The sequence below is a fragment of the Gavia stellata genome, chromosome 5 (genome assembly GCF_030936135.1).
Source record: "Gavia stellata isolate bGavSte3 chromosome 5, bGavSte3.hap2, whole genome shotgun sequence".
In the NCBI taxonomy this organism is placed as follows: Eukaryota; Metazoa; Chordata; class Aves; order Gaviiformes; family Gaviidae; genus Gavia; species Gavia stellata.
In genome coordinates this window covers 9,588,630-9,615,479 of record NC_082598.1, presented here as the reverse complement: position 1 = coordinate 9,615,479, position 26,850 = coordinate 9,588,630, and the positions used below count along the sequence as shown (strand labels likewise).

The 26,850-nt window shown below is 43.3% G+C and overlaps 1 protein-coding gene across 1 annotated transcript; it reads right to left on the bottom strand.

The window, feature by feature from the left end:
• Positions 1–1,822: 1,822 nt before the first annotated feature.
• Positions 1,823–12,821, bottom strand: LOC104256097 (neuropeptide-like protein C4orf48 homolog). The gene is made up of 3 exons (XM_009810406.2): positions 12,674–12,821; positions 5,812–5,900; positions 1,823–1,888 (listed from the first exon to the last, which is right to left on the bottom strand). Exons 1-3 carry the CDS (start codon positions 12,804–12,806, stop codon positions 1,823–1,825), a joined length of 288 nt encoding a protein of 95 aa, XP_009808708.1. The 5' UTR covers positions 12,807–12,821.
• Positions 12,822–26,850: the final 14,029 nt, after the last annotated feature.

The window sequence follows — 26,850 nt, the reverse complement described above, 5'->3', positions numbered from 1 at the left end:
TGGGAGTAAAGTAACCTGGGGTTGGTATTTTGCAAAGGAGTTGTGTTAAACCTATCATTTTATCTGTAAAATAAAGTACGGTCTATGATAACAACCTCTGTTGCTTCCCATCAGTCAGTTACCAGTGCTACAGTGGAGTGGAGTGCTACTAGAAGCAATGTGTTGCTGTGTCATGCTGGTTCTCTTTTATACAAACTGGGTCCTGATGACCTATAAAGGGTTATTCTAGAATACTACAAAGAGCAAAGCAAATTTTCTACTTGAAATGCAGGTGCAAGGAAGCTTTTCCTTCCTGAGAACCACATGCCTTTCAAACAGCTTTGGCAGAGTATATGGTAATACACTCCTTTGTGTTACTGAGTATTACTGCACACAAAATAGTAAGTTGGCAGTGGGTTGCAGTTCCCTGTTTCCCTGCGCCTATTGTGGTAGGTAAAATGGGAGAGAAGCAGTTTGGAAACATACAGATAGCTATCATCGTAACTTATTCAGCAGCCTGACAGCAAAATATCAGCTGCTTATGGGAAGACAGACATAATAATAAGAATTGGTAGAATTACTTTGAAAACCACTGTTGTTGATACTGCTCCCATACTCTGGTTCATAGAAAAGTTTCTAGCCTGTACATAGATGCTCTAGCTGATACACAAATCTCTATTAATTATACTTTGGGGATGATATTTTAAGCGCTGTGAAAAATCTATTATTATCTACAAGAACTTTCCACTGGGGCCATTTTCTGCTCTCCTCCCCAAAACAAAGGAAAAAAGGAAAACAATGACAAAGGATTTGCTATTCTTTTTCAAAGAGTAACAAGGCACAATCTTGTCTACTACTGCTACTACAGTGCCTAAATTTTTTTGTTCTCTCTTGTCTCACACTGACTGCAGGAGGAATATTAATAGCATCAGCACTGTAACCCACTGCTATGGAGTGTAAAGTCCATGCAAGAGCTATGGACCATTTTGGTAGAACTTAAATATTTCTCAAAATACGGTTTGCAAGAGACTCCTGGGCACGCAGGCATTTTGTAGGCTCTCTGCCAAAACTCTCTGTAGAGGCCAGTTTGAGTGGTTCAATCCAGTATGTGATTTGCTTAATGAAAGACACTTCTCCAGAAGATTTTGGCAGACGCAATCAGTTCAATTGCCAGGCAGTATTCATGTGATTACAAATGTTACTGATCACATTAGATACTTAATAAATCTCTCCAAAAAGATCACAGCTACTGTGTGGCTCTGAAGAAATTAAAATTGTGATACAGATTACTGTGTCTGCTGTGCACTGGACTATTGATACAATTGGGAACAAATACCTTCCCTGGACTGCCAAGCAGTCAGTAACAACTATTAATTTCTATATAAAGCCATGGCTGCTTATTTGTAAATGTTTAGATATGCATCATTGCAAAGTAGCTTCCTTTTCATGTTAGGGACACATTCTACCATAAATATATTAAAGAATGAGTCTTCACTGACTTTCACAGACCTATGGCAATTCACATGTGCTGAGGGGTTGGCCTGAGAGTCCAAGGATAATTTTTGGCTTGAAATACCAGAAAAGCGAGATGCTATCCTTACATAAAACCCATGAGCAAGACTTTGGCACTGTTTCTTCTGTTGACATTTCAGCAGACGCAATACCGCATACAGTAATGATAAAACACATCAAAGCAGAAATTATCTAACTGAGCTGTACCTGTTTGGATAAAAATTGTTTTCCTTGCAGTGTGGCACAACTTGCACTCTTTATCTTCCTGTAATTTATTGAACAGCATTTTAAAAATGAATAAATGTCCATTGGCCAACTCCCAGTGCTCATTTCAGTGTATTGCACGAAAGCAATCACATAGGCCTTTCTTTTCCGCTCTCAGAAGAAGGGTTTCTGTCTGAAAAAAAACATGAAATCAAAGAACTGAATATATCACTTTAGAAGAGTATATAATTGATTAGACCTAATCCCTCTGCACAGCTGTAGTCAAGGTGCTTTGCTGAGTGAAAAATCATAGTTATTAGTGCTGGTTTTCATCCAGAAAAAGTGATGAAATAAGTATATTCAAAACCAAAATGCATGGAGAGTGTTTTTATAGTTTAAATGTTTTCATTTTCATAGTTAACTTCTAGGGAGTAGGCTGTCAAATTATTAAAATGTCCTTCATAAATGCTGAGAAAAATTCCACTTTCAACTGCACGGCTCTTAATTTCTTCACAGTGATTGATGGCTTCCTGTTGACAATGTCTTCAGTACTGTATAATTTAATTGCGTCAGATAGCATGTGCTGAGGAGCCAGTTGTGCTCTCAGTTACGCTGCTGTTTCTCTAGAATAACTCTGAGTTCAATCCAGCTGTCAGTCTAACATTGTTGTCTGAAACTCATAATCTTTCAGGGCAGATCTAGACTTGAGTTTGTGGCTCCTATTTTAACCTGAGTTAATTTACTGACAGCTGCCTTATTATCACCTCCATTGATACTCAGATATCCAGTCCCCAGAACTCCATCAAAAGCTTAAAAACCATCCTCTATGTACATAATTTAAAATTATTTGCTTCTGGTTTTGGAGCATCTTAGTGGAAAAGCATTTCCAAGCTTCTTTCTCTGTATCCATGAAAAAGAAATTAACCTCAGATCCTCAAAGATATTTAAGTATCATTTATTTAATTGTGATCAAATAACTTAAATCTTTTGTGGGTCCTCGTCTCACTCTTAGAGAAACCAAGACTGAATTTTTTTCTCAAATGGCACCATCATTTCAAAAGCTGAGTCTCTTGCAAGACTCAAAATAAAATTGTTGGTGCAAGCAACTCACATTAGCAAGTGCAATTGTGACTGAAGAGAAACTTCTTCCTGAGCATATCTTGTGGTTTTCACCCTGTGGTCTGTGGTCCCTTAAGTAGTTTATAGACTGACTTTGAAGAGTTTCTTGAGGGGAAAAATGTTACCGGGATTAAATTCACCATGCATGGGTTTCCCATCTGCACCGGAAAAAACCATTAAAGGTTGAAAACCACTTGTTAACAAATTATCTAAAAGCTCTGTGAAACAACAAGGTCTTCAGCCTGCTGGTGTTCCTCTGCCATGATGCCTCCTGACAAATTAGAAACAACAAAGGGCTAATTAACAAAGACACACAGTTCCCGAAGGTGTAGCTGGGCACTTCTACCTGGGGACCTGCTCCAGCCACCTTGCTTGGCCAGCAGTACCTCTGTTGTCCCCCCGCCGTTCCCACTCACTACTACTCATTTCTTGTTCTCAGACTGCGAGCTTTTGCAGGGAGAGGCTGTTTCAGAACTGCTTTTCCCTCCCCTCCACAGCCCTCTATCCTTTTCAACTCCAACTTTTGACATCCACCTTTGCATTAAAGAGGACTTGTTCACTTTCCTTCTTTGCTTTCACTTATCGGCTTAGTGCAACGGCAGGCATTATTAAACACAGCTCCTCGCTTGTACAATGCAATCCTGGATGAGTGAATGCTCTCATTGTTAGGAGCCAAGTAGAAATCGCAGAATCATCTTAACATCAAACAGGCTTATTGGATTTCACCGTAATGCCAACAAGCTGCCACTGTTACCACAAACTCTGCCTAAGTGTCACTCATGACTATTTACAGGCAGGAAGAGCAGCTCTGGGAGCACTCAATTGTAAACTGAAAGACTATGAAAGAGAAGCATCAATTACTAAAATTAATTGCGGTCCTGTTGGCATTGGCTTAGGAAGTCCCTGATAGGAACAGTCCTGCATGGGGCTTGCCGTTGTAACTGTAACAACTTTCAAGACTCCCGAGTTGTTGAATGAAGTTATTTGTGTATAAAACTTGAGAAATTACAGTTGGTCAGCATGAGCCAAGCACCAGCGATTAAGTAAGATGTGGAGGCTGTACCTTTCAGAGAATAGAAGGCCACAGTGTGCCATTTGTAGGGCCCTGGCCACTGCATGTCACTTTAGTATCTCTGCATCATTCAATAACTTGTATTTAACTAAAGCATCTCTTCCAAAAAGGCCTTTGGAGTCTTAATCCAAAGGCAGGAAAATATGGACAGTAATATAGCCTTTCTTTACTAGCAGTATTAAACTCCTCCAGTTGTCAAAGGGTGGGTGATGTGCCAGGTAACTGGTTATGTTTGTTTTGGCAATGCAGTGCTGCTATGTTCCTTGTTTGTAATACTGAGAGCTGTCTGAATCAGCGCCTTGGCATCTCAGACCTGTCCAGGTCCTCACAGAAACAGAAGCTTATCTTGCAGCACTCTGGGACTAGCTTCTCCCTTTATACTCTGCCTCACCTCTTACAAGACGGCATTGTTCTCTGATGGGTTGTATTCTCACGCCACACTCCAAATAGAATAGCCAACACAGATATGTCTGAATATCTCTGTAAGTGGGATTAAGGAATTGTGCTGCCTCTATTGCATTCAAACAAATCTTCCCAGTGCAGCTTAGACAGAAATTTAGTACCTCCTTTAACTTCCCATGTAAAGCCAGGTGACAGTATAAGAACCAACACAGCTGCGATTGCACATGATCTTGCCATGTCATGTGTAGGTACAAAACATTTCAACTGAATCTAATCCAAACAGGTGAAACCCCGCTATGCACCAGAACAGCCCAGCACAGCTTTTGGAGGTAAAGCCTCTCTATTCACAGTCTACCACTTAACAGTTATTTAGTATTACACTCGTGCATGGGAAACTTTTGCAATGTAACTGTTACTGCTCTCAGTTCTGCCCTAATCAGTTTGCTATTGATAGCTCAAGAAAGCTAAAGTCACTCCAACCTTATTGTGTGGGGTGCTACATGATTGCCCAAGGTCACAGGAAACGAAAGGCAAAGCAACATAATTGCCCTTCTGTGTTGTAGTTTGAGACACATAATTGATTTACCTTTCTTTGGTTGACTCTGCTGTGAATGACAATTTGAGCAGAGCATGACTTTAGAGGAACAAGGAGCCCTTCTCACCTACCAACAGAGACGGCACTGGTCAAAGGCACTGAGCAAGCACCTACAGGAACTGGGAGATGTGACTATGAACTGGTTTCACCCCTCACAAGTTGCTTTACTGTCATGTTGCCAGTGTTAATGGAGCTGTTAGGGAGGGAGAGGTAGGAGAAGACATACATGGGGGAGATTTATTAGAGGTGAGAGACCTCCTGCCTCTTGCAAACTTCAGACAGCATGGGAACCACTGTGCTAAGTCCTACCCCAGTCAGTGTTTGTGCATGTTTATGAACCCACACATGCATGCATTGCTAAAATCAGGGCATTTAACACACCCTCATTTTTTGTTTGTTGGGACCTCTGCAGCACAAGACCGGCATGTTAAGTTGCAAAATTCCCTGTGTGTTGTGATAACTACCCGAGCAAATGTGCTTCCCCCTTTTTCATGGAGTATCAATCCATGAGCAAGGAATATATGTGCTTCCTTTTCCTCTCTGCCAGCCCTGCCTGCCACCTTCCTGCTCTCTCATTGACTTTCTGCTCCTGCCCAGTGAACAGTCAGTCCATGGCCCGGAAACAATGTTGTAAGACAAAGAGTAAATCACCTTTCTTGTTCTTCTCTCCCTTCATACATCTTCTTTACATCTCTATTTGGTGTAGGGACTGTCTGGGGTAATTCGTTAGCCTATTATGCAAGAAGTCTGACTAGATGATCTTTAATGAACCTCTCCAGCCTGTGAAAAATAATCTGTACTTGGTACAATCCTATTTGCTGAAATGGAAGTGAGTCAGCAGAGATGTCATGTCTGCTGTACACAGACAGGCAGACCTGGCCACTTGGAGATAAAGGCTAAGTAAAAGCATTTCTATAGAAACACATACCCGCATGTCTAGATTATATGCTGTCTTCTTTAAATCCTGCAACGCCCTCTGCATGAACTCAAACGCATGGCAGTCAACGCAGGGACGACCTGGAAAAAGGTACAGAAGAAGACATAACTGTCACAGCATGAAATCTGGAGTGTGGCAATACAGAGAGGGACTACTCAGAAACCTTGCAATGCCAGGAGAAAACCCATTTTACCAGGCACCTGCATCTGCATGTGTACAAAGTTAGGGCTGCCTGTGGACAGGGCTGTATCTATCCTTGTGCAGATGTGTAAGGACCAACAAAAACACAAGAGCATTTTGCTGTGTGTGCTTTTCTGAATATAGTCCAGGCTTGATTCTGCCCGGTGCTGTGTGCCTTCAGCCCCCAGCCTCTCCCCTTAAAATGGAAAACCTCAAAACTTCTCAGACATGGGTTAATTCTCAACTGATATACTGAAAATAGCAGTTTGCAGTGGTTCAGAAATCAGACAGGCAGGTCTGTTTTTACAGGAGCTCTTACAGAGCAGCTTGGCAAGGGACAGTGCAGATCTGTATTTGCTTCCTTTCACCTGCTGCTGTATTTTTTCTTTGCCAAGAATACAAAGCATCCCACTGGCTCTGCAGCTGGTGCCAGTGTGAATGCACAGAGGGGCAGGGCAGGGAAAAGGCAGAGAAGAGGAGGAAGGGACTTGACAACGACTGAAATGGCTCACTTCTTGACCTGGGCATTTCTGCTCTGCCAGGATTCACCCTGCACTAATCTCAAGCCCTTTCATTTAGTCACAGAGTTAATGAAGTGTAGGTTTTCAGAAGAAGAAATTGCAGATACTGGAGGAGATGCAGGGGGAATGGGGAGAGAGGACATTTTACATTGATCACAAAGCCCCCATTTGGGGGGGAGTGCCGAAATCCTTGTCCACAGGCAGCCACTTGTGCTGCTCTGACAAAGCAAAGAGGGTGCAAAGCTGCTGCTGAGATAGCTGGGGAGCTGCCCGGAGCCAGAGAGCTGCCATGCAGCACTGCAGTACCCCACGCCTGGCACCCTGCTGCCAACATGCACTTCTGAGTTGGGCCTGGTGAAAGGGAGCAGCCAGAGTGCTTCTCGGTCCCCAGCAAGCCTCTCAGGGGCTTTGACCTGTTCAGGAGGTGTTTTCACTTCCACCCATCCTCCTCCATCTCCCCTCCACACAGCTCACATCTCAGGGAGACCCAGGGATCCAACCAGGAATTTAATTCCAGGGATACAGGGAGATGCAAAGTCCCCACCTCTTTAAGAACAGCATCACTCACAAAGATTCTCTCCAGGCCTGAGAGGAGTAGCAACAGGATGGTTTTGAGCACATTTTAAAGACACTCAACCCCCTCCTGTTTTTAGTATTTCAGTAATTTAATTGTTTTCACTTCAGATCATGGAGCAGAGCCCTTAGAAAGAACCTGCATCCTCAGTCTGCTGTCAGCAAATCCATCATTCAGTTGGTGCCATGGCCTGCTCCCTCCCCTTGGTGTGGTCTCAGAAAGCACCCTGCCCTGGCTCCACCTTGGTAAAGTGCTGCATACCGTGAAGTGCTTGTCACTAAAGTGTTCTCAAAATGAGAACTTGGAGAAAAAACAAACTATGGGTCATAAATGAATGTCTCCTGCTCCAGCAGTGTGGGGAAAGCATCTTTTAGGAGAGCCATGAATTCCATAGTCAATCACTGCCTGCCACCCAGGAAGTCTTCCCAGGTCCTCATGAAGGCCATGGCTGTGTGGGATCATTTGCTGGTATTTACGTCAGCCAAGTGCTCCCATGTGGAGAGGGAGGTACTAGTGGAATGGCACAACCGTGCCAAGTGATTATTTCTGCCACCCCTGTGAAAGCAGCTGCCCTGACATCAAAGCAGCTTCTGCAGGGATACAGTAGTTGCATAGAGGACACCTGCCCATGCAGGAACAGCCCATGTGAAGCTTCTAACACGGCACTGCTCTTCAAAGCCATGGTGCAGATGCAGCCAGTTCCACCACATAATGGGATATTCACTCTCCAGTATGGTTTCCTGGGCTGTCCTCCTTGGTGGAGGGTCCTTCTCCAGGCACAGCTGTCTCTGGGTCAGGTTAGCACTCCTGCCTGCTGGGACCTAGCAGCCCTGCAGCACTGGCAGTGGGATAGCTCATGTGATTCCTCCAACCAGCTATATCGCAGGATGGGATGCATCATTTTGACTTCCAGCGGTGCAGAGAGGACTCACTGAAGCAGCACCACTGGCTTACTAGAGGACAGCTGTACCTGGGAGGAGGTGACAAGCAGCTGGCGAGGTGGCTGGCTATAAACTTTTCCACCCATGCAGCCCTACAGATCACACATCTGTTCAGCACTTTGGGGATTGAACTAGGGCAGTGCTGATCTCTCCGTCAAGAGCCTCTTGCACTAGCACAGAGCAACTTGAACGCAGTTCCCCAAATAAAATAGGGGCGATATCCCACTACCTGGAAAGTCTATAGCTACAGTCGTATTTTTACCAGCAGAGCTGCCCTGACTCTAGCTGGACTTTTAATCTATTATACTAGCCAGACTCTCACAGTAGCCAATAGCAGATACTTAAGGAAGATAAAAGAATAAGCCTCTAGCAACGTTCTTCTAGCCTACCAAAAGGTTGGAGGATATCCTGAGTCTGGCTGGTGTTTCTACATCTGATAAGCCCTCCATTAACTTTTCTGACATTAATTTGCCCTGTTGCTTCCTGAATCCATGTAAAGTTTTGGCATCTACAGTATCCTGTGGCAATGAATCCCACAGCTCAGCTATTCACTGTGTGAACAAAAGTCCATTCTTGTCTGCTCTGAAGTTAACATCTCCTGGTTTCCTTTCCTGCCTCTAATTTTTGCACTGGAAGAGACAGTTATTAAATATTCACCATCTTTGTCCCACTTACGACTTTACTGCTCTCCATCATTCCCTGCCTCAGTGTCTCTTTTCCAGACTAAAGAGCTGGGCTGGTGAGCTGGGCTGGGAAGCTGGCCTATCTAGCTGGACTCATTCTCTCTTCATGCTCACAATATTTTCAGAAGCATGCCCATGGACATTTCCCCAAAGTAATGATGTGTAAGGGTCTGTTTTCACAAAGGTTTTAAACAATTCTAAATATGTGCTGTTGCCAATAGGAGCAATCCCACCCTGCTTTCTGACCTTGGCTACGTGTTCCCACACCTTCTCTCGCTCACAGCAGGAGTGATCACGCAGTTGCTTGGTCAGCTGGATGGCTGATTTTTTTTCTCCAGATCAGATTCTGAATGCCCAAGTTCTGAGGCCAGAACAAGAAATAGGGCAATGACAGGAGGCCAGGTTATGGGGAGGAGAAGGGCAGAGGCAGCATAGGTTTACATCAGCTTAAAGCAATCGTGAAACCAAACCTTAAGTCACATCATAGCGACGTACAGCAGAGTGCTATTAATTCCTTGCTGACAGCTGCGAACAGACTATCATTCATAGGGAGATTTAACAGGTTTGTGGATTAACATAATGAGAATTATTAAGAGTCAGCTATAATTCTTTAAACGGGTCCTGTCAGCACAAAGACTGTATGTGTCTTTGTGTGTTTGGGGAGAAATGGGGGAGGAGAGCTTAAAATATGCTTCTTGGCTTCTTCTTGGTGAAAAACTGGAACTGAAAGCACTGTGGAAGTCTAATTTACTTTCCCTTGCATGCACATGGCATTTACTCTTTGTATTTCATGCACCTTGGCTAATGAAAACAGACTGACCAGCTTCTGTTCTTCAAATTCCACATTTCAGCTTTCTCAGTGGGTGATCTGGGCTATAAATGCAATGGGAGGTTGGGGAAATTACTCAATTTTTTTTAGTGGATTGCACTGAACTTTAAAGAAAATAATCCGCAAACTTTAGTAACACCACTTCATACTTGAACAGTCTTTTGCATATGCAAAGTGCTGTGTATAAAGTATAAGGACATGATTAATCACTGCTAATTAGCATTATTCATAAAAGGCTGGGCCTGGCTCTCTGGCTGGCAGAAAGTATGCCAAGTGGGGAGCAGGTGATGGTACCCTAAGCCAGATATCAGTGCCACACACAGGGCAAGATCTCTCTGCAATGCTACGAACTCTGACTCAGTCTCACACTTCTGTCCTGTGACTCCTGCACTTCCCACACTTGCACAAGAGCATTGCTGCCCCTCTCCTGCCCATGGTGCGGCAGGAGGGGCACATTTCTCCCACCAAGTGGGAGGTTGTAGTGCTGTGTGCTCCGCGAAGGATTGTTCTTGCATGTTCCCATGTTGCATACCTGGGAACAGAGAAAAGCATCGAGCACCACACTGGTCTGCCCTGCAGAAGGACACTTAGTATGGTCCATTTACATCATATATCCCTGTCAAGAACACGTACTAGAGCCCCCTTTTTCTCCCTGGGTCATCCAGGATCACACAGCCACCATTTTACCTGGGCTGACAGTATGGACTTAAGCACCAGCAATAGGGAAGGCGTGTGCATGTGCTGCAGTAGTACTGCCCCCAAAATGGGTCAGTGCCCAGGAGGATCAACTCCTTGATGAGAAATAGCCAGTGGAGCTGACATCAGGTAGGAAAAGATCCAGGAATATCTGTATTAGATCACATCAAAGGTCTGCTGGCCCAGTGTCCTGTCTGCCATGAGCTACATCTCTTGTAGTACATTAAACGTGTCTAGGAGCATTCCCAGGCTTTGAGAGCAGCTGGCATGGGACAGCTCATCTTTGGAACAATAAACTCTATCTTCTAGAGAGGCAAATGGCCTCCTGTCATGGACAAAAGTGTGCCAAGGACCATCCTCGCAGGTTACTAGTATAGTCATGTCCCCATGTCAGGGAACGTTCATGTGCACTGGTTATAGATGTGACCTTCACGGCCAACAATGGATGCCCAAGAAAGAGCACAAGAACAGGCAAGTATGGAGGGATGTGTCCCCAAAGACCCTCCCAGGCCTTCAGGTATACGCAGCTTACAGCTCCTGAGCCAGAGGAATGGCTGCTGTATCTAACAGCCCTTTCTAAGATTTTTTCCTTGAATTTACCCAATCAGTTCTTCAATCCCATGCAAACTTTAGCATCCACAGTGTCCTAAGGGAGGAGTTCCACAGGTTAACTGTCAGGAAGAGCCCTGATGGGCAAAGGAAAATACCTGGAGCACTTAGCAGCTATGCAGCACTCTCTCAACAAGTGGCTGATTAGAAGCATCCCGACTTCCTTGTTGCTTTAAAACTCTGTCCCTGCAGCAGCACAAAACAATTTACAATTCATGATCAGCTGAGTCTTCCTCCTGGCCTGGTCTCAGACATAAATACCATCATGCATTCGTAGCAATGCTACCAGCCTCCATTACTCAGGACAGAGCAGCATGTCTCTGGAGAAACACTGGCGGCAGAAACACTGGCCACAGAAACACTCTGACCTGCCCTTCATTCCTCACTCTCACATACAGGAGTAAGACAAGACAAGGAATTTTCCTCAAGGGCTCTTCAGGTGATTCAGTAACCTGGCCACAGGATAGGAAAAAGATAACTCCTTGAGACTAGGGTCGGAGACCCTGGCCAAGAGTTTTGTTCTACAGATAAAATGGGAGTTTCTACTATACAAGCAGAACAAGGAACCACTATATACTTTTTCCCCAAAATGTGTTGACTTGCCTCTGCTAACATAGACACACAAAGGGCACATATAATTTATTTTTCAAGCATTATTTTCTCCTTGAGGAGACAAAATGGACTACTTGTCACAAAACTTATTAAAGTTAATTAATGCCTAGAAAACAGCCACACAAAATAGAGATGAGGTCTGTTTTAGAACAGACCAAAACTTAGTACTGATAAAAAAAGAAGACAATGGAAAAAGAAGGGAATTCAGCATTTAATTCCTGTAGAGACAAATACACATAGGTGTATTTGAAGCCTAGTAACGGAATTATAGGAGAATAAAACGTAGTCACTGAATCAGGTCTTGTATTAAATGTTTCGGTAGTCATGTAAAAAGATAGCTGTGATACAAAGTAAGTGTGACTAAGAGCTACAGATTGGTTTGTATGCAATTACCTTTCTTTTTTTTTTCTCCCAGAGGGTATTTTAAGTTTCTAATGAGTGGCTACTTCCCACTTGCTGTCACCAAAACACCCTGAGAACATTGACTCCATCCCCTAATATCTTTGAACTATTTCCTCATTTTGGAGCTGAGAAAGTTTAACTAGAGACTTGCTCAAAATGACAGAGGAAGCTAATATAGAGCTGTGATCCAAATTCAAGAGCTCCCAGCTGCATGGTGTGCTTAAGTGAGTCTGTCATATGTATTTATTTTTTAGGTTTACAGAAGAGCAGCAGGATTTCAGAAATCTACATATGTTTTACAAATATACTGTTTGGGTTAACTTCCCCTATGTCAATCTACAGTAGTTACAAGAAAGTTGAACTTGACCTATTGTTCCAACCAAATACTAAAATAAGCAAAATGTAACGCCCTAGCAGAAATAAACACAAATTTTCTTCTAAGAATATCCAGACTAGCAAGGTCGTCATATCTATTGTGGCAAATCTGGAAGCAAAACTCTCGAGAAGCAGATCTAAAAGACCTACAACCAAAGAGCTTCAAAACAAGCTCCAATGAAAATTACAGTATACAGTTAGTATTTTTTCCTAAATAACTACTAATGCTTTGCTTGCTTGCTGGTTTTATAAGTGCTGGTTTCATGTGCTTTGCTGATGCGTTACAAATTCATTGTTACACCCTCGCTAATCAGGCAATGCAATGTTCTCCTGGTGCTTAAGGTCTGTGTGGCTGCTGTGGGTTAAGTGGAGGAAACAAAGCAGGACGCAGTGCAGCGGGAGGGCATGAGTGCGGTATGGCAGGTACGTACTTTCTGCAGGAATGACACTCCCAGAGTCCTGGCCGGCCCCCGCAAGCCTCACGCTTAGCAGGCCAACCACCGAGATGAACGGGATCGCCACACGCATCACGCTCCAGACAGACAGCAACGCCATTACTCTCATCAATAATTCAAGCTCTTTTCCCTGCCTGAAATGAGGAGAAATAGTGAAAACCAGCAGTTTGCTCCCAGCATGCTCCCCACAAAGAAGTTGATGAGACATGATGAGCACAGACCCACACGCACACACAAACCCACATGCATACATCACTGCAGTGACACGCCACGGGCTAGCGATGCACCCCAAGGACCAGTTTGCCAAGTACCTGATCTTTCTTTTCGCCTGTGTGCCAGACCCTTGGAGCAGCTGTAGCGAGCAGGCGAGGCTCCAGCAGCCACTCTGAGCATGCGTCCCCTTTGCATCCCCCCTTCCCTGATTAGGGTCATTGCCATGGAGATTTGCTATAGCAACACTGAAAAATTGGAGCTGCCAAGTAGAGAAGAAGATTTAAAGGGACCACAATGTGGTGGACTGTCACTGCTGTACTCCTCCTCTGCCTCTGCTCCTCGAAGGCCATATCCTCTCCTTGGCGATCACTGGCTGCTGCCACCCACATAAGAGGGTCTTAGGCAATTTTTGTGTTTGTTGCTTTTATTCCCGAAGAGACTGTGCTGAAATATGCAGCTCCCATCCCTTGATTCAGCTGTAACCCACTTAAAGTGAGATTTTGTTCCAGGAGGTTTCAAATGAGATGAAAACTCAGAAGTTTGCTTGGAAAAATAAAGATCCAGGGCCTGCTGCTGGCACCCTGGGCTCCGGGGCAGACTCCATTATGGGCTTCATTTAACTACACTGACAACAAAGCCTTGTGGACAACAGCAACGTTGGCACATGAACCAACCAGGAATATGGATCCTGCACAGCATCACAGTAGGTAACCATGATAACAGCCAGCCAAAACCTACACACTGCAAAAGTTTAAGGATGCTCGCTTAAAGCTCAACTCTTGATCTGGGATTTTGCTAACAGTCTGTGTCCTGACAAAGCTCAAGCATGAGACCTCCAGGACAGCGGACGTCTGTCAGGACCTCGTTGAAATCAAGTGTTCAGAAAGTGAAGGTGATACCTTTTGGAAAAGAGAGAGGCTTTCAAAACCTGTTTGCCCCAGAGTGTGGTTAAAGACCCATCTTGTAACATATCTGTTCAATTCATGGCTTTGTCCTTCTTTCAGGGGAGGATGCTCCACCTCCTCTCACCAGGGAGCAGACTGCAGCCTTCCTGGTCTGTACAGAATAACTAACCTGCCTGGCTGTGGAGGCATCAGCCTTCCTGGGCTGAGACACAATTTATCCCTGGCTTTCTTCAGCCCTAGGGACTGTCACCAGCAATGTACTCTGCTTCTATTTCACTTGTTCCTGTGGCTTCCTCAGAATTACCTCTCACATCCCTCATTTCAATGCTTATGCTTTTGGACCAGGTTAGTTTAAAAGTCATCTCAAAGGACTCCAGGCTCTTGACCACTTTCCAGCAAAGTGGAATTGCCTTGTGCATGCAAGAGAGGACTTTGGAGGGGGGCAGCCCAGAGTTGTGGAAGCAATTTCTACAAGAATGACATGCTGAGCAAACTTTTAGCCCAAAGTGCAACTGAAACTTAACTTCCCTTGCGTGGAAGGTCCAAATGAAGGTCTGAGTCAATGGGGTAAGTAAGGTGAGTCAGGGCACACGTGTACACCAAAATGGCTGCACTGACTTTATGAGAAGTCGAGACTCCTAATCCAAGCTCTGAAGTAGGATGCCTGAAGGGGGGTTGTGTGAGATACCCCAGTTTAACATTGTTTGTCTCTTCATAGGCCTCAGATCCCTGTTAAAGGAGCAGCTCCATAAGAGCCACGATATAATGGAACAACATTGTACAGTTTGACTATACACTCATCTAGGGCTGGTCACATAGTCTAGCCCTCATCTGCAGTTTTAAATAACACCAAATGGAAATTCTGGCACCAAATCCAAACTTTACATTTCCATTCACCCTGGCATATGTGTTTCTTGCGCATACCCTCATTACGGTCCCACAGCCGTATCATACTTTTCATACATGATCTTCAAGAAGAGGACAGAAAGGAATTACTTACAGATGCTATAACCTTTGATAAGGTGGAAAGCACTGTTTTTTCTAATATTTTTTCAAGGTATCAATATAGTTTTTTCCAAAATTGTAACTATTTTGTAAAATCTTTTTCATAATTGCTTGGTCTTTTCAGTAGGTAGGTAGAACAAGCAGTACAACCCACAATGTAAGGAAAAGGAATTTGACGTCTCAGGGAGGAAGGGCAACTACAGAAGTAAGCTGAGGTGTTACTCATCTTAAACAACTGCAGAAAGTATAAAAGGTGATCAGAGCAGAGAACTTGGGAAAATTTGGTGTAAAGAGAAGCTGACTGTCCTGAAATAATGTCATTCCTAGGATGCCAACAGTCCAAAGATGCCTATACATGGTTTGGCGCTATCTTGTTTTTAGAGTCTATGTATATGACAGAAAAGTTTTGCATAGTTTTATGTGCATCCAATAAAGCTTCTCTGTGAGAGGATGGACTGTCTTTGTCTTGGTTTCTGACTGCTCAACCACCCGGTATCCAAACTTAACACTGTGATAGTATCACAGGAGGAGTCCTTGCTGAATTGGGCTACTGCCATCCAGAGAGTACAACACCATTGAACCTGCTCCCACTTGTGACAGTGGGGGGGTTCTGCAGTAGGGCCCTCTCCATCCATCATCTAATGGGGTGGAAGGTGTTAGTTCTGTGTTACAGCACACTACTAAGCTTAAAATAATGTCCTTTTTTTTAATTGCTTGGTGCCAATGTAAAACAATCAGACATTGCACTTGCAGACTCAGGCCTGTTTTTGTGTCAAATGCCATAGTCTCTAAGAAGCATGAAAAAGGTTCCCAACTCCTCTCTTAACAGAATCATGTGGTCCAAGATGCAGTTCTGAATTCACAGGGAACAGGAGCCAGTCTGCATGGAAAAAGTCCAGAAATCTGTGTTGTTCTATCACCTCCAGCAAAGCTGAAGAAGAGAGAAGCATGAAAGCTCTTCCACGACTTGCTTTGCTATTACATTCACTATTGCCTACCACTATGACTAAGGAATACCAGCACTAAATTTACTTTGAAGGATGAGAAAATTCCAAGAGATTCACAGGAGTCCATTTGCTGTCTGAAGAATGTCACAGTGAATCCCAGAGGGCTCTCGGAAATATTTATACTTCGTTTTCTTTTTCTACAGAGAATCCATACCTAATTATCATTTGCTAACAAAAGAAGAGTTTCCTCCAAAATAATCAGAAACATCCAAACATTTATTGGGAAGATGATTAGTGAGGATAGACATCTGGTAGCTCCCTCAGAAAACCTCTTATTGATGCCTAAGTGTTACAGGTATTGAAAGTTACATTTCTGCAGTGGAGGAAGAAAATCTATATACCTAGTTAAAATCACTAATATTAAAGGCCTGAGTTAAATATGTGTGCATAAAAGGAAGGTGCAGGCAAAGGTTCTTATTTTAGAACTCCATTATTAGAGTCATGGGTACACATGGCAAAGATAGGGGTGGTTAATCCCAGTCTAATATGAAGTGCTAAATCATTGCCTGCTAACATGGCCATAAGCCCTTTATTGAACTCAAACAGAAGAAGAAAGCACAGAGACAGAAGAATCTGTGTATGGTTACTATTACTTGAATAATAGAGTGGCAAGAGAATACAGGCACAACCCCAGAAAGGCCAAGAAGCAAAACCAGATGCAAATAGTGAGAAACATGAAGAATAACAAAAAAGCGTTCTTTAAACACATGGGGAGTAAGGAAGACAAAAAACAAGTGAAGAGTTTGTTCTCTGTTCAGCAGAAGGGGAAAGTTAATCAAGTTGATGCCTAGAAAGTGATACAGGGCTTAGCATCTATTTTATCTACCAACCAAAATAAGGTGAACTAGTAGGCAGGAGGCTAACACGACTAGTACCGGTGAACATGTTTTGGCTAAGAACATTTAGCAGAAATTTGCTCTGGTTACACAAGCTTGTAGGTTTCTGCCAGGTCACTTTTTTGGGTTTCAATCTGCCTAGAGCTCTCTTTTTGCTCAGGGCTATCACTAGACCTACCTCGGGATACTTAAAGAAGAAACTAAACCAATCACCATCAGCAATTATTGCTGAGAGCTCAGGGAAGATGTGAGTTATACCAGCCATGGAAAAGGGCAAATGCAGTGACTATCTTTAAAAGGGGGAGGAGAGACTGGAAAATGACACACAAACCAGTCTCCTGTCAATCCCTGAGAATGTTTTAGAAGCAATAATCCCACCAATAGTCTGTAAGCATTCAGAAAACAAGAAGTGTGGATGCGTGTGGATGTGGCATTGTGGGATGTAGCTTGATGGGCATGGAGCTGTGTGGTGTTAGGTGGGTTGGTTTTTGGTGTGTTGTGGTTTGTTGTTGTTGTGTGGTGTGGTTTTTTGTGGGGTTTTTTTTGTTTTGTTTTGTTTTTTTTTGGTTGGACTTGATGATCTTACAGGTCTTTTCCAACCTTAGTGATTCTGTGATTCTGTGATTCTGTGAAGTGGAGTTGCAAATAAGAGGTAGTTGTCAAGAATCAAGTCAAACCAGTTTACTTTCCGTCTGTGGCATGGTAACAAGCCTTGCAAGTAGGGAAAAGCCAAATTTAATCAACTTCAGGAAGACTTCTGATGCTGTGTCACATAGCATTGTCAGAAGCAAACTAAGGAAACTGCTCTGAGGCCAGCAAAACTGCCTGGATCACTGCTTAGAGTTAGCAACGGGTCACTGTCACCATGGAAAGATATATCACATGGTGTCTGCAGAGACCCACTTAGGTCAAGAGTTATTCAGCATTTCATTAGTCAGCTGGATAATGAATAAGCAAAGTGGTTATTTAAGAAGTAACATCAGCCTGGGAGGTTATAAGCAATGCTGGGGGAGAGGACTAGAATCATACAGACAAGTTGAAAAAAAAGGGTCTAAATACAGAATAAAATTTGATAAGGATGAGAACAAGGTGCTACACTTAATCAGGAATAATCAACGGCTCATATTTAGAATGGGGAACAGCAAGTTAAGTGGCACTTCTACAGTGGAGCTAGGGAGTCATGAGCTGAAATCAGTCTACAATATTTTGTCATTGCCAAAAAAATGCAATTATACTGGGATATACAAAAAAAAGCGCGAGAGCTTAGACTACCTTCAGCAGAAGGTCTGAGCTGTAGTACTGCATCTGGTTTGGTCACTAAAATACCAGGAACTAGCAGAGACACCACAGCAGCGGAAATAACCAGAGGTTTAAATTGCATCAAGGAGGCACCACCAAAGCCCCTGGAAAACTTTTTAATAATAGGGATGGCACTGGGATGGATTGCCTGTGAAAGACGGGGGGATATTTAAGCCTGTAGGTATAAATTAGACATCATTTTGGAATGGCACTGGGATAATTGGCCCTGCATAAAGATAAGGGTTGGATTGGTGATTTCATATGGATACCCTTCCGTTCCTGTTTTGCATGATTCTATGATTACAAGAATCATTTTGCTTTCCAGGCAGTCACTTCCCAGCTCTCTGTGTTGTAATTCCAGCATAAACACAGACACCCCTGGGAGAAATGCATTGCCCTTGTGCAGCATCTGAAATTCAGACTGTTTCTCCTTCCTCAGTTATCAGGGCAAAGGCAATGTTGTTCTGGTCTAAGCGAGTATGATGGCTAGAGAACATTCCCATTATGGGATGGGTCACTGATAAAGGAATTCAGAGACATCTGGCTGCAGGGCAGCTGCCAGGGCCTACAGCTTCTTAATCCTCCTTTAAATAACTATTTCATGGTCTTGCAAAAGAATTGAGAGGTGAGAGGCTGGTGTACTGTAGAAGTTTTAGCCCATAAACAGAATAAATTATTGTCTTTTTTTCTGACAGCCATCTCAGGCCCTGAGAAGGACTGAAAATTAAAGCACCCTATACTTATCTTGTCCCTCACGCCATGAGATAATGATTCACCTTTGCTTGATGTCTCAGTATCTTCTTTAAACACTAAGTCAGAGGTTTGGTGGGGAAAAAAATTCTACCTCATTAAATGACAAATTTGTTCTTGGCATCATTGCTTGACAAGCTCCCCATCTTAGAGCTTCCTGGAAAACCCTTCAAGAATCCAACCACAAGCTGAACCTTGGTCAGACTAGGAGGCCTTGAAACACTGCAGCTGTCCCAACAAAGTCCATGTGACACTGCAAAACAGTGATGTGGCTGCAAATAGGGAGTATGACAGAAACTTAGCACCAAGATCCTTTAATGCAGGAACTACTCAACTCCAAGAGGCCTTTTTCACCACAGTGTAAGATGTGGGAAAGCATCCAGGCTTGACCAGTTCTCCAAAAATCAACTGAAGCCAAGCATGACAAGCATCTTTAAACACCTTCTAAAGCCTAGAATGCTTTCTGCTACACAGGAGGGGCTGCTGTCAAGCTATTGTGAAATGAAGGTCAGTTCAGGCTTTTGGTTCCAAGAAAAAGTAAGAACCACCAGCAAAATACCAGTTTTCCTAGTTTATATTTGAGGTTTGCATTGGACTGCTGTAAATCCAGCAACTGATCACTGTGCTGGACATGGGGTAAATTCACAGCATAGGCAAGGGTTGTGTACTGTTTGTGTACACTCAGACAGAATGCCACTGACAGTGAGGCTGAGCTATTTGCCTTGCTACTGCCAGTCTTATCCCTGTCTAGGAAGATATAAGCATGTCATTTTTTACTTGCTAGAGAATTGTGTGCAAAAATCCCTTCTGAATTCATGTTTGCTGAGAGCAGCTGATATTCAGGAAGAACCTGTTGGTTGCTTTTTTAAGTGCTGGGGTTGGGGCACGTTATTCTGTGGCTACCAAAACCAGAGTAACAAAAGGCACAGGCAGTTCTCCTCTGCACAGCCTGTATGTGCATACAGAAAGGGGAGGTGGGGAAATCTCATTTTGTTTTAGAAGAGCTATTGACTTCTAGGACATGGCTCAACCTATATAAAACAAACCATACTTTAAATGTGTAATATACGAGCTGTCAAAAGGCATTTAAACATTGTTCAGTTCCCACTTCAATGCAAGACTGAATTGTGGGTTAGTTATATTCAGTGCTGTTGGCTGAAGCCAAATACTTTTCACAAGCTGGACGCTTTATTACTGTGTAGATATAGTCCAGGACGAATGCAAGAGCTGCTTAGGCAAGAAACCATGTGTATCAAATTTACTGCATGGATGAAGTTCTGCCCTTTAACTGGGGAAGAGAAATAGCTCACAATGCCCAGAGCTTTGAAAGTCAACTTACAGCATTAAAGATGACCTCAAATGAAAGCCTTGACTATAAGCATTCACAAATGCTGGTAACTTGGATTTTGGTCTAAAAGTTTGTGTCTCTCCCCAGCCCCTATATTAAACTGAAGAGTTTCAGAGTGAAACCGTGGTCATCTTTTTGGGTTGTGGTCAAGAGCTGAATAGATACCACCTCATTAAACCTTGTATTTAAAGTCTGTTGGGATCTATGCAAAGGAAAATGCAAAGTTTCACCAAGCTCAGTGAAGAAGCCACACAATCTGATAAATTTTGTCAACATTGTTTGCCTAAACTAGTGTTGGTTTGCTCAAAAGTTAGTCCAGATTTGACATTAAAATGTAGTTTACGTTAGCAGATCTTTCCATTAATTTGGACTAGACACAATTCTGTTTTACAGACAAGCTCCTACACTTTCTGCTCGTTTTGTAGAAAAGCCCCTTAGATAAATAACCTTATGCACATCAATTTGGCATGCATTAAATGTTCTTTGCACTTAAAGCTAAATAGAAGCTGTGTTTTGTCTCTACATTCTCTAACAATTAACACAAGACCCTAACTGCTGTAATGCAACAACTGACACTTCACAGAGCAAAAAAATCTGCTGTATTTACACTTTCCCAGTGATGTGATTCCTTCATTTCTCTGTCAGTGGTATCTACTGGCTTTTGCATAGCCAGGTATTTTATGGAGTTTAGGAATAAAATAAAGGATTAGGGTAAAAATACAGTTCTAATCTTAAAAAAAAAAAAAATAGCATCAATGCTTAGAAAACATCTAACAACTATATGCAGCTCAGGGCTGAGGCTGCCATTACGTTTGCCTGAGCATGAACATGAAGTGTGAAGTGCAGCTATTAATGCACACACTCATAATATTCAGATCCTCCCACCCCAAAACAGGAACTTGAATACCGCCCTCCCTTGCAACCTGCGTCCTGCTTACCCTATGGAATGGTCTAACTTGCATCACCAGTCAGCAGTCTTTCCAGTTGATTTGGACTCTCAAAGAAGAGTGAAGCTGTATAAAGAAAAATGAGAGACTTGCCAGTCCTGTTCCATTTTCAGACTCTACTGACAAAAAGAACAAGCTATAGTTTTGTCACTTAAATGACCAGAAAACAGCAGTATCACTCACTTTGATTTAAACAGCAAAAGGCACTCAAGGCTAATGAAGGCAAGCTGGTATGTTAGTAGGTTTTCAGCAAGTGCATGTTTCAGACCAGAAATTTAATGATGACAGCCCTGACTAACAGGAAAGAAACAGGTAGGTAGACCAATGTAAGAAATAGAATATATGCAGATATTTGCATTTCCTTTCTCATGGCATCCATGCCTGGGACTCTTTTTCTTATGTTTTAAGCCACTTTTTAAAATTCAGGAGCTTAGAGGCCTTGAAAATACCATCTCTGCCACTCCCCATCTCTACAAAGTTAGAGCTGGAACAGGAAGCTGGAGTTAGAAGGTTAAGGAATATCTACATGGAGATTAAACTGCAAACCTATGCATAAAACCAAATGTTATGTTTGAAACTAGAGCAACAGGCCAACACTTTTTACATTGTGATTTTTATTTAATAAGTTCACAACACCTGAAACCGTGATGGCCACCTTCCAGTGCTATTGACACGACAACTTCCTTGCCCCAGACAGCTTTCAGTGCAGTCACAAAGCAAGAGACAACCCCATAATTCAGCACAGGACAAAAAACAGGACAAGGTGTCCAGTGAGAAGTATGCATGCATGTTCTGATGGCCCTACTAAATACATATGAAAACAACAGTTTAGATTTAACAGGGACCATTGGATTTGAAGGAGAAAATACCCACTTTTTCTAGTAGGCATAGCAGCAGTTTTAAGTATGATGGGAAGAGAAAGCTTGTTTGTACTAACGCTTTGCATTTTTCATGTTAAAAATGTCAGGCTTTCAGAGGGCAAGGAAAATACTGTATGTGCGGTTGAAGAGGGACAAGAGGCAAAACAGTGCCAGAGCCACCAAAGACATTGGACCATAAGTTTGGAAGAGATTTCCCAGCTCAGCAGCATGACCACAGCAACATACGATCACTTTCAGACATTCTTCGCATGCACAAGTGTTTGCTACTCATGAGTGCAATTCTGCAAGATTTCTTTATGGCACAGGACATATGATCTGCATATCCAGTGGTCAGCACAAAGGGCAGCTAAGACAGTGGCTTGAGCAAAAAGCCAAGACAGAAGCAAAGGAAAGGCCACAGGGCAAGGAGTGAAAGCTAGACAGGACTGCGGTTGTACACTATGTAGAAGACCCTAATATCTGAGTAATTACATAGCTTCTTCCTGGCAGTAGGCAAATGTTTAGCAGTACCATTTCTTTCCGTTCAAAAAGGAGCCTTTACTCCTCCATTTGGAGTGGTCTCTGCAATGTACTGGGCTGCAGAAGCAGGGCCACTGGCCTACTTAATGGTGCTCTGTCCTTGGGCAACGGGGAAACCCAGAACTTCAAGGCTTTCTAAAAGTGTTTATTTCTAAGGGATGAAAAGGAGTGGCTCTCCGGAGCACAAGGAGGTTTGCTTTATGAATTTGGGAAGAAGGTAATTTCTACACGTAAGAACAACTGCACTAGATTACACCAAAGATCCTTCTGAGGCCAGTGTCTCATCCTTGGCACTGACCAATAAGAAATGTGTAGGGAAAAATAGAAAACCAGGTCAACTACAATATCTTCCTACAAGACTGTTAACCTGCAACAACTTGTGGTTCAGGGACCTCCTGAATCAAAGTTGGTGGTTTTATATTTAACAGTTTGCAATAGGATTTTCAGGCATGAGTCTGAACAGCTGCTTTTTAAACCCATGTAAATTTTTAGCATCAGAGACATCCTGCAATGAGGACTTCCACAACTGCAGTAGGTCAAGAGTGACATTCTCCTATTTGCTCTGATTGTGCCTACAGCTGGTTTCATTCAGTGCACCCCAGTTCTTGCTTGGGAAGGGAGAGCAAACAGTCATTCTCTGGTCACTCTTGGTTTTATAAGCTTCTGTCATCTCCTTCTTCAGTCATTTCTTATCCAGACTGAAGACTCCTAGTCTGTACGTTACTTCAAATTATCCTAGCTGCTTTTGTCAGCAGTTTATCTGGTTCTGCTGTATTCTTTTGCTCTATAAACAGTCTTGACTCTTGACACTGTGTCATTTTAAACCTGAGTTTACATATTCAAATCCTTCAAAAGTTTCTGTTCACTTGCTTAGAACAGATAGCCTGGTTGCTGCGTGCAATTCCCAGAGCTCCCTGCCAATCCTTTTTTAGAACTGGTGGCATATTAGCTGTCTTCTGCTCTCCTGATATTTTGGTGGTTTTGAACAAGAGGTAATACAGAACAGTCATTCAACTAAAGGAAAATAGGTAAGGTGGGTTTTAAAGGATCATACAGCAATTTCCGCTAGGAAATTCCTGGTTGTAATGGATCTTCTGCAGACTGAAAGGAATCTTTAGTTTTTCAGATTCTGAGGAAGAGCGCGAGATAGTTAGTTCCCTTTTCTCATCTATCCCCTCCTGGCTGCTTTCTCTTGGGGCAACAGCTATTATGCCCTGTGTCTCACTACCCCAGTTCTGGTGATGTAAATTAGAAGGTAGAGGTGTAGCAAAATGACTGAAGGAAAATATTCCACATGGTCAGATTTTCTTTTGTTCAAGCTGGTGTCTGTGCAGACACCAAGGGAAAAATTCACCAAGATCTACAGGTGTTTCCAGTTGTGCCAGAACATCTATTACTCAACGCCTGACAAAACAGCAGCTGACCAGGGCTGGGTTCCTGTCCACACCTATAACAAGCTGGTGAGTTTATAGCATCCTCGTGGACAGTCCACGGATTAACTCAGCCTTGGGAGCAGAGTTTTTACCGCCTGAACTGTTCCGGGACTTTCTCCAAGTTCTGCAATGGCAACGTTGGCTTCCCAGGTAAAAAAAAGGCCCTTCCCTACAATGTCTTCACTGGACAGGGAATGAGATATCAGTGTTGCTTGGCACTGTGTTCACTCACTCCATGGTAAATTGTAGTGCCATTCATTGCTCCTGCAGTGCTGCCAGTTGGATCTAAAGGGACTGCTGACCTGAGGAGTATCAGCCCACCACCCACACTTCCAGCGACTACCCACAGAGTCATCAGGACTCTGATGGGGTTCACTGAGAAATCCCTGGGCCTAGAGAGAGGGCAGTGACAGACTGGAAGGGGGAATGGAGGTTGCACTGGAGAGGAGAGCCAAGGCAGGCTCAGAGCAAAACAGAGGAACAAAGCCAAGTCAGAATGAAATGGGGATGACCCAAGTACAGCAAAAGCCAAGAAGCTCTGAGAAGCCATTCTGCTACAGCCAGAAGCAGCTGAAGCCCTCCAAAGGAGGCCAGAAAATGCTCTGCCACGCATGAGTGAGGACTGCTGCCCTTTCCCACTCTCTGGGAGTGGAGCTGCAGGTGAGGCTTGCAGTTAACTCTTATTTTGCCAAGCAGCCAGATATGAGCCATGCCAGTGCTCCCATGCTGTGTTGCTCTGGTTTTGGCTGGGATAGAGTTCATTTTCTTCCTAGTAGCTGGTATAGTACTGTTTTCTGGATTTAGAATGAGAATAATGTTGATAACACACTGACGTTTCAGTTGTTGCTGAGCAGCGCTTACACTAAGTCAAGGACATTTAACTTCTCATACTGCCCTGCCAGGCGCACAAGAAGCTGGGACGGGACGCAGCCAGGACAGCTGACCCGAGTTGGCCAAAGGGACATTCCATACTGTATGACGTCATGATGAACAAAAAAAACCTGGGGGGTGTTGGCCGGGGTGGGGCACGGCTGCTGCTTGGGAACTGTCTGGGCATTGGTCAGTGGGTGGTGAGCAATTGCATTATGCATCACTTGTTCTGTATATTCTTTTATCAATATTATTATGATTTTCATCTTTTCTGTCCTATTAAATTGGTTTTGTCTCAACCCACGACTTCTACCTTTTCTCCGATTCTCTCCTCCATCCCACTGTGGGAGGGAGGGAGTGAGCGGCTGTGTGGTGCACAGTTGCTAGCTAGGGTTATACCACGACAGTCCTTTTTAGCACCCAAGGTAGGGCTCGAAGGGTTGAAATAACAATAGATCTGACCAGAGTGTGTTAGAACAAATTTGTTATAAGCATTCATTATTGGGTTAATAGTCGCTGGGCACAATGTTGATTTATTTGCTCTTAGAATTGTTGTTCTCAGAGTCATGTGTGAATGGGCTTAGTGAAAAACACACAGCACAGGTGCTCCTTGAGGGAATTTGGAAACATAACATCAGAATCCCTGCTCCAGTTCACACTGAGCTTCTGTGTTGGCCTATGTCCTGGTCCCATGCAGAAGGGCATGCTGCACTTCTCAGTGTGCAGGAATTGATTTCCAAGCCCTGGACAGGTTTGGCAAGACACTGAGGCTGTCTATCGTGTTCCCCTACTCCCCCAGCTGTTTGTTACCATACCTACAGCTGCACTGGCAGAGCAGTAGTTATGTTTCCTCTCTCATCCACATCCAGCAAAGTCCCACCAGTTTAGTTAGAGAAGTAAGACCACAGGCAGGCCCTTTGTTCCAAATTCAGCTGAAGAGATTTTGGCCTTCAGATGTCCACCTCCCACCCACTAGCCAAGCCAGGTTAGCACCCCACAGCCCCACTGCTGGAGTGGTTTGAGACAGCTCTAAATCATGTCAAACAAACTCAGAGTATCTACTCAAACTGCTCAGCCTAATTCAGACTTGTGAGTAGACACAGTATCTTCAAATAAAGTGGTAGAGGTGGTAGAGTGGTAGAGTTGAGGATAAAAATCATCTCAGCTTTCAGGTACACAAGTCTGTCTTCATGCCTGAAACAAAAACAGCTTTCAGAGGCAACTACAAGAAAAGACTAAAATGTTCAGAGTTCAGTCCACCACAGAATGGACCAAATATGTGTAACCTAACCACTGTGTTTCTCCTGAAGTAAAATAAGGAGCACTCTCATGAAGAAACTTCTTGGCACTGCACGGACCTTTCCTTCAATGTGATGTTGAGCAGTTGCTGGTGGTAGCATTTGGTACAGCTGGAACTGGCAAGGCTGCCTAGTCATACCCTTATTCTCCTTTTTCTACTCTATCCATTTGACCTGCTAAGATACAAAGCTGTTTAGCGATACGGTGGGTTAAGAATGGAGTGTCCAGGGAAGGACGGGAAGAAACTAAAGGTTTTAATTAAAGAAGACCTCTTATGCAGGATACCAGAAAACCAAGCGCTAAGATATAAACTGTTTTGGTCCAAGTACAGCGCACATATACCTCCTCATGACACATACCTCATTACAGCTGATGATAGAACTACAACATGCCTGAATGTGGTTACAGTGCAGACAACAAACAGAAAGGACTTCCATCATGTTTAATACACAGGCAAAACCTACAGAGACCACAATTTCCTGTCTCAATATAACTGGGTAAGTTGCCACAGAGATATGTTCATATTAGAGACAAAAAATAGCTGCAAGTGTCTTTAGAGCACTGCTGGCCATATTTATCTTGTGGGTTACACTTGGCCAACTCTGATTTAAAAATCAAAGCAGGTACATTTTTCCCCCACTCTAATACCAAGTAACAGATTAACTGAATTGAGCCCTTACTGGCAACCCAGTGGATGTGAAAAGAGGGTACTCTTTAAAAAAAAAAAACAGAACAGACAAATACATAAGACACAGCCCCCCAATTTCCTCAGTACATTGGGGCATACATGCTTGCAACATGAACTCCATAAAGCTGTATTTTATACAGCTGCATTTTAAAA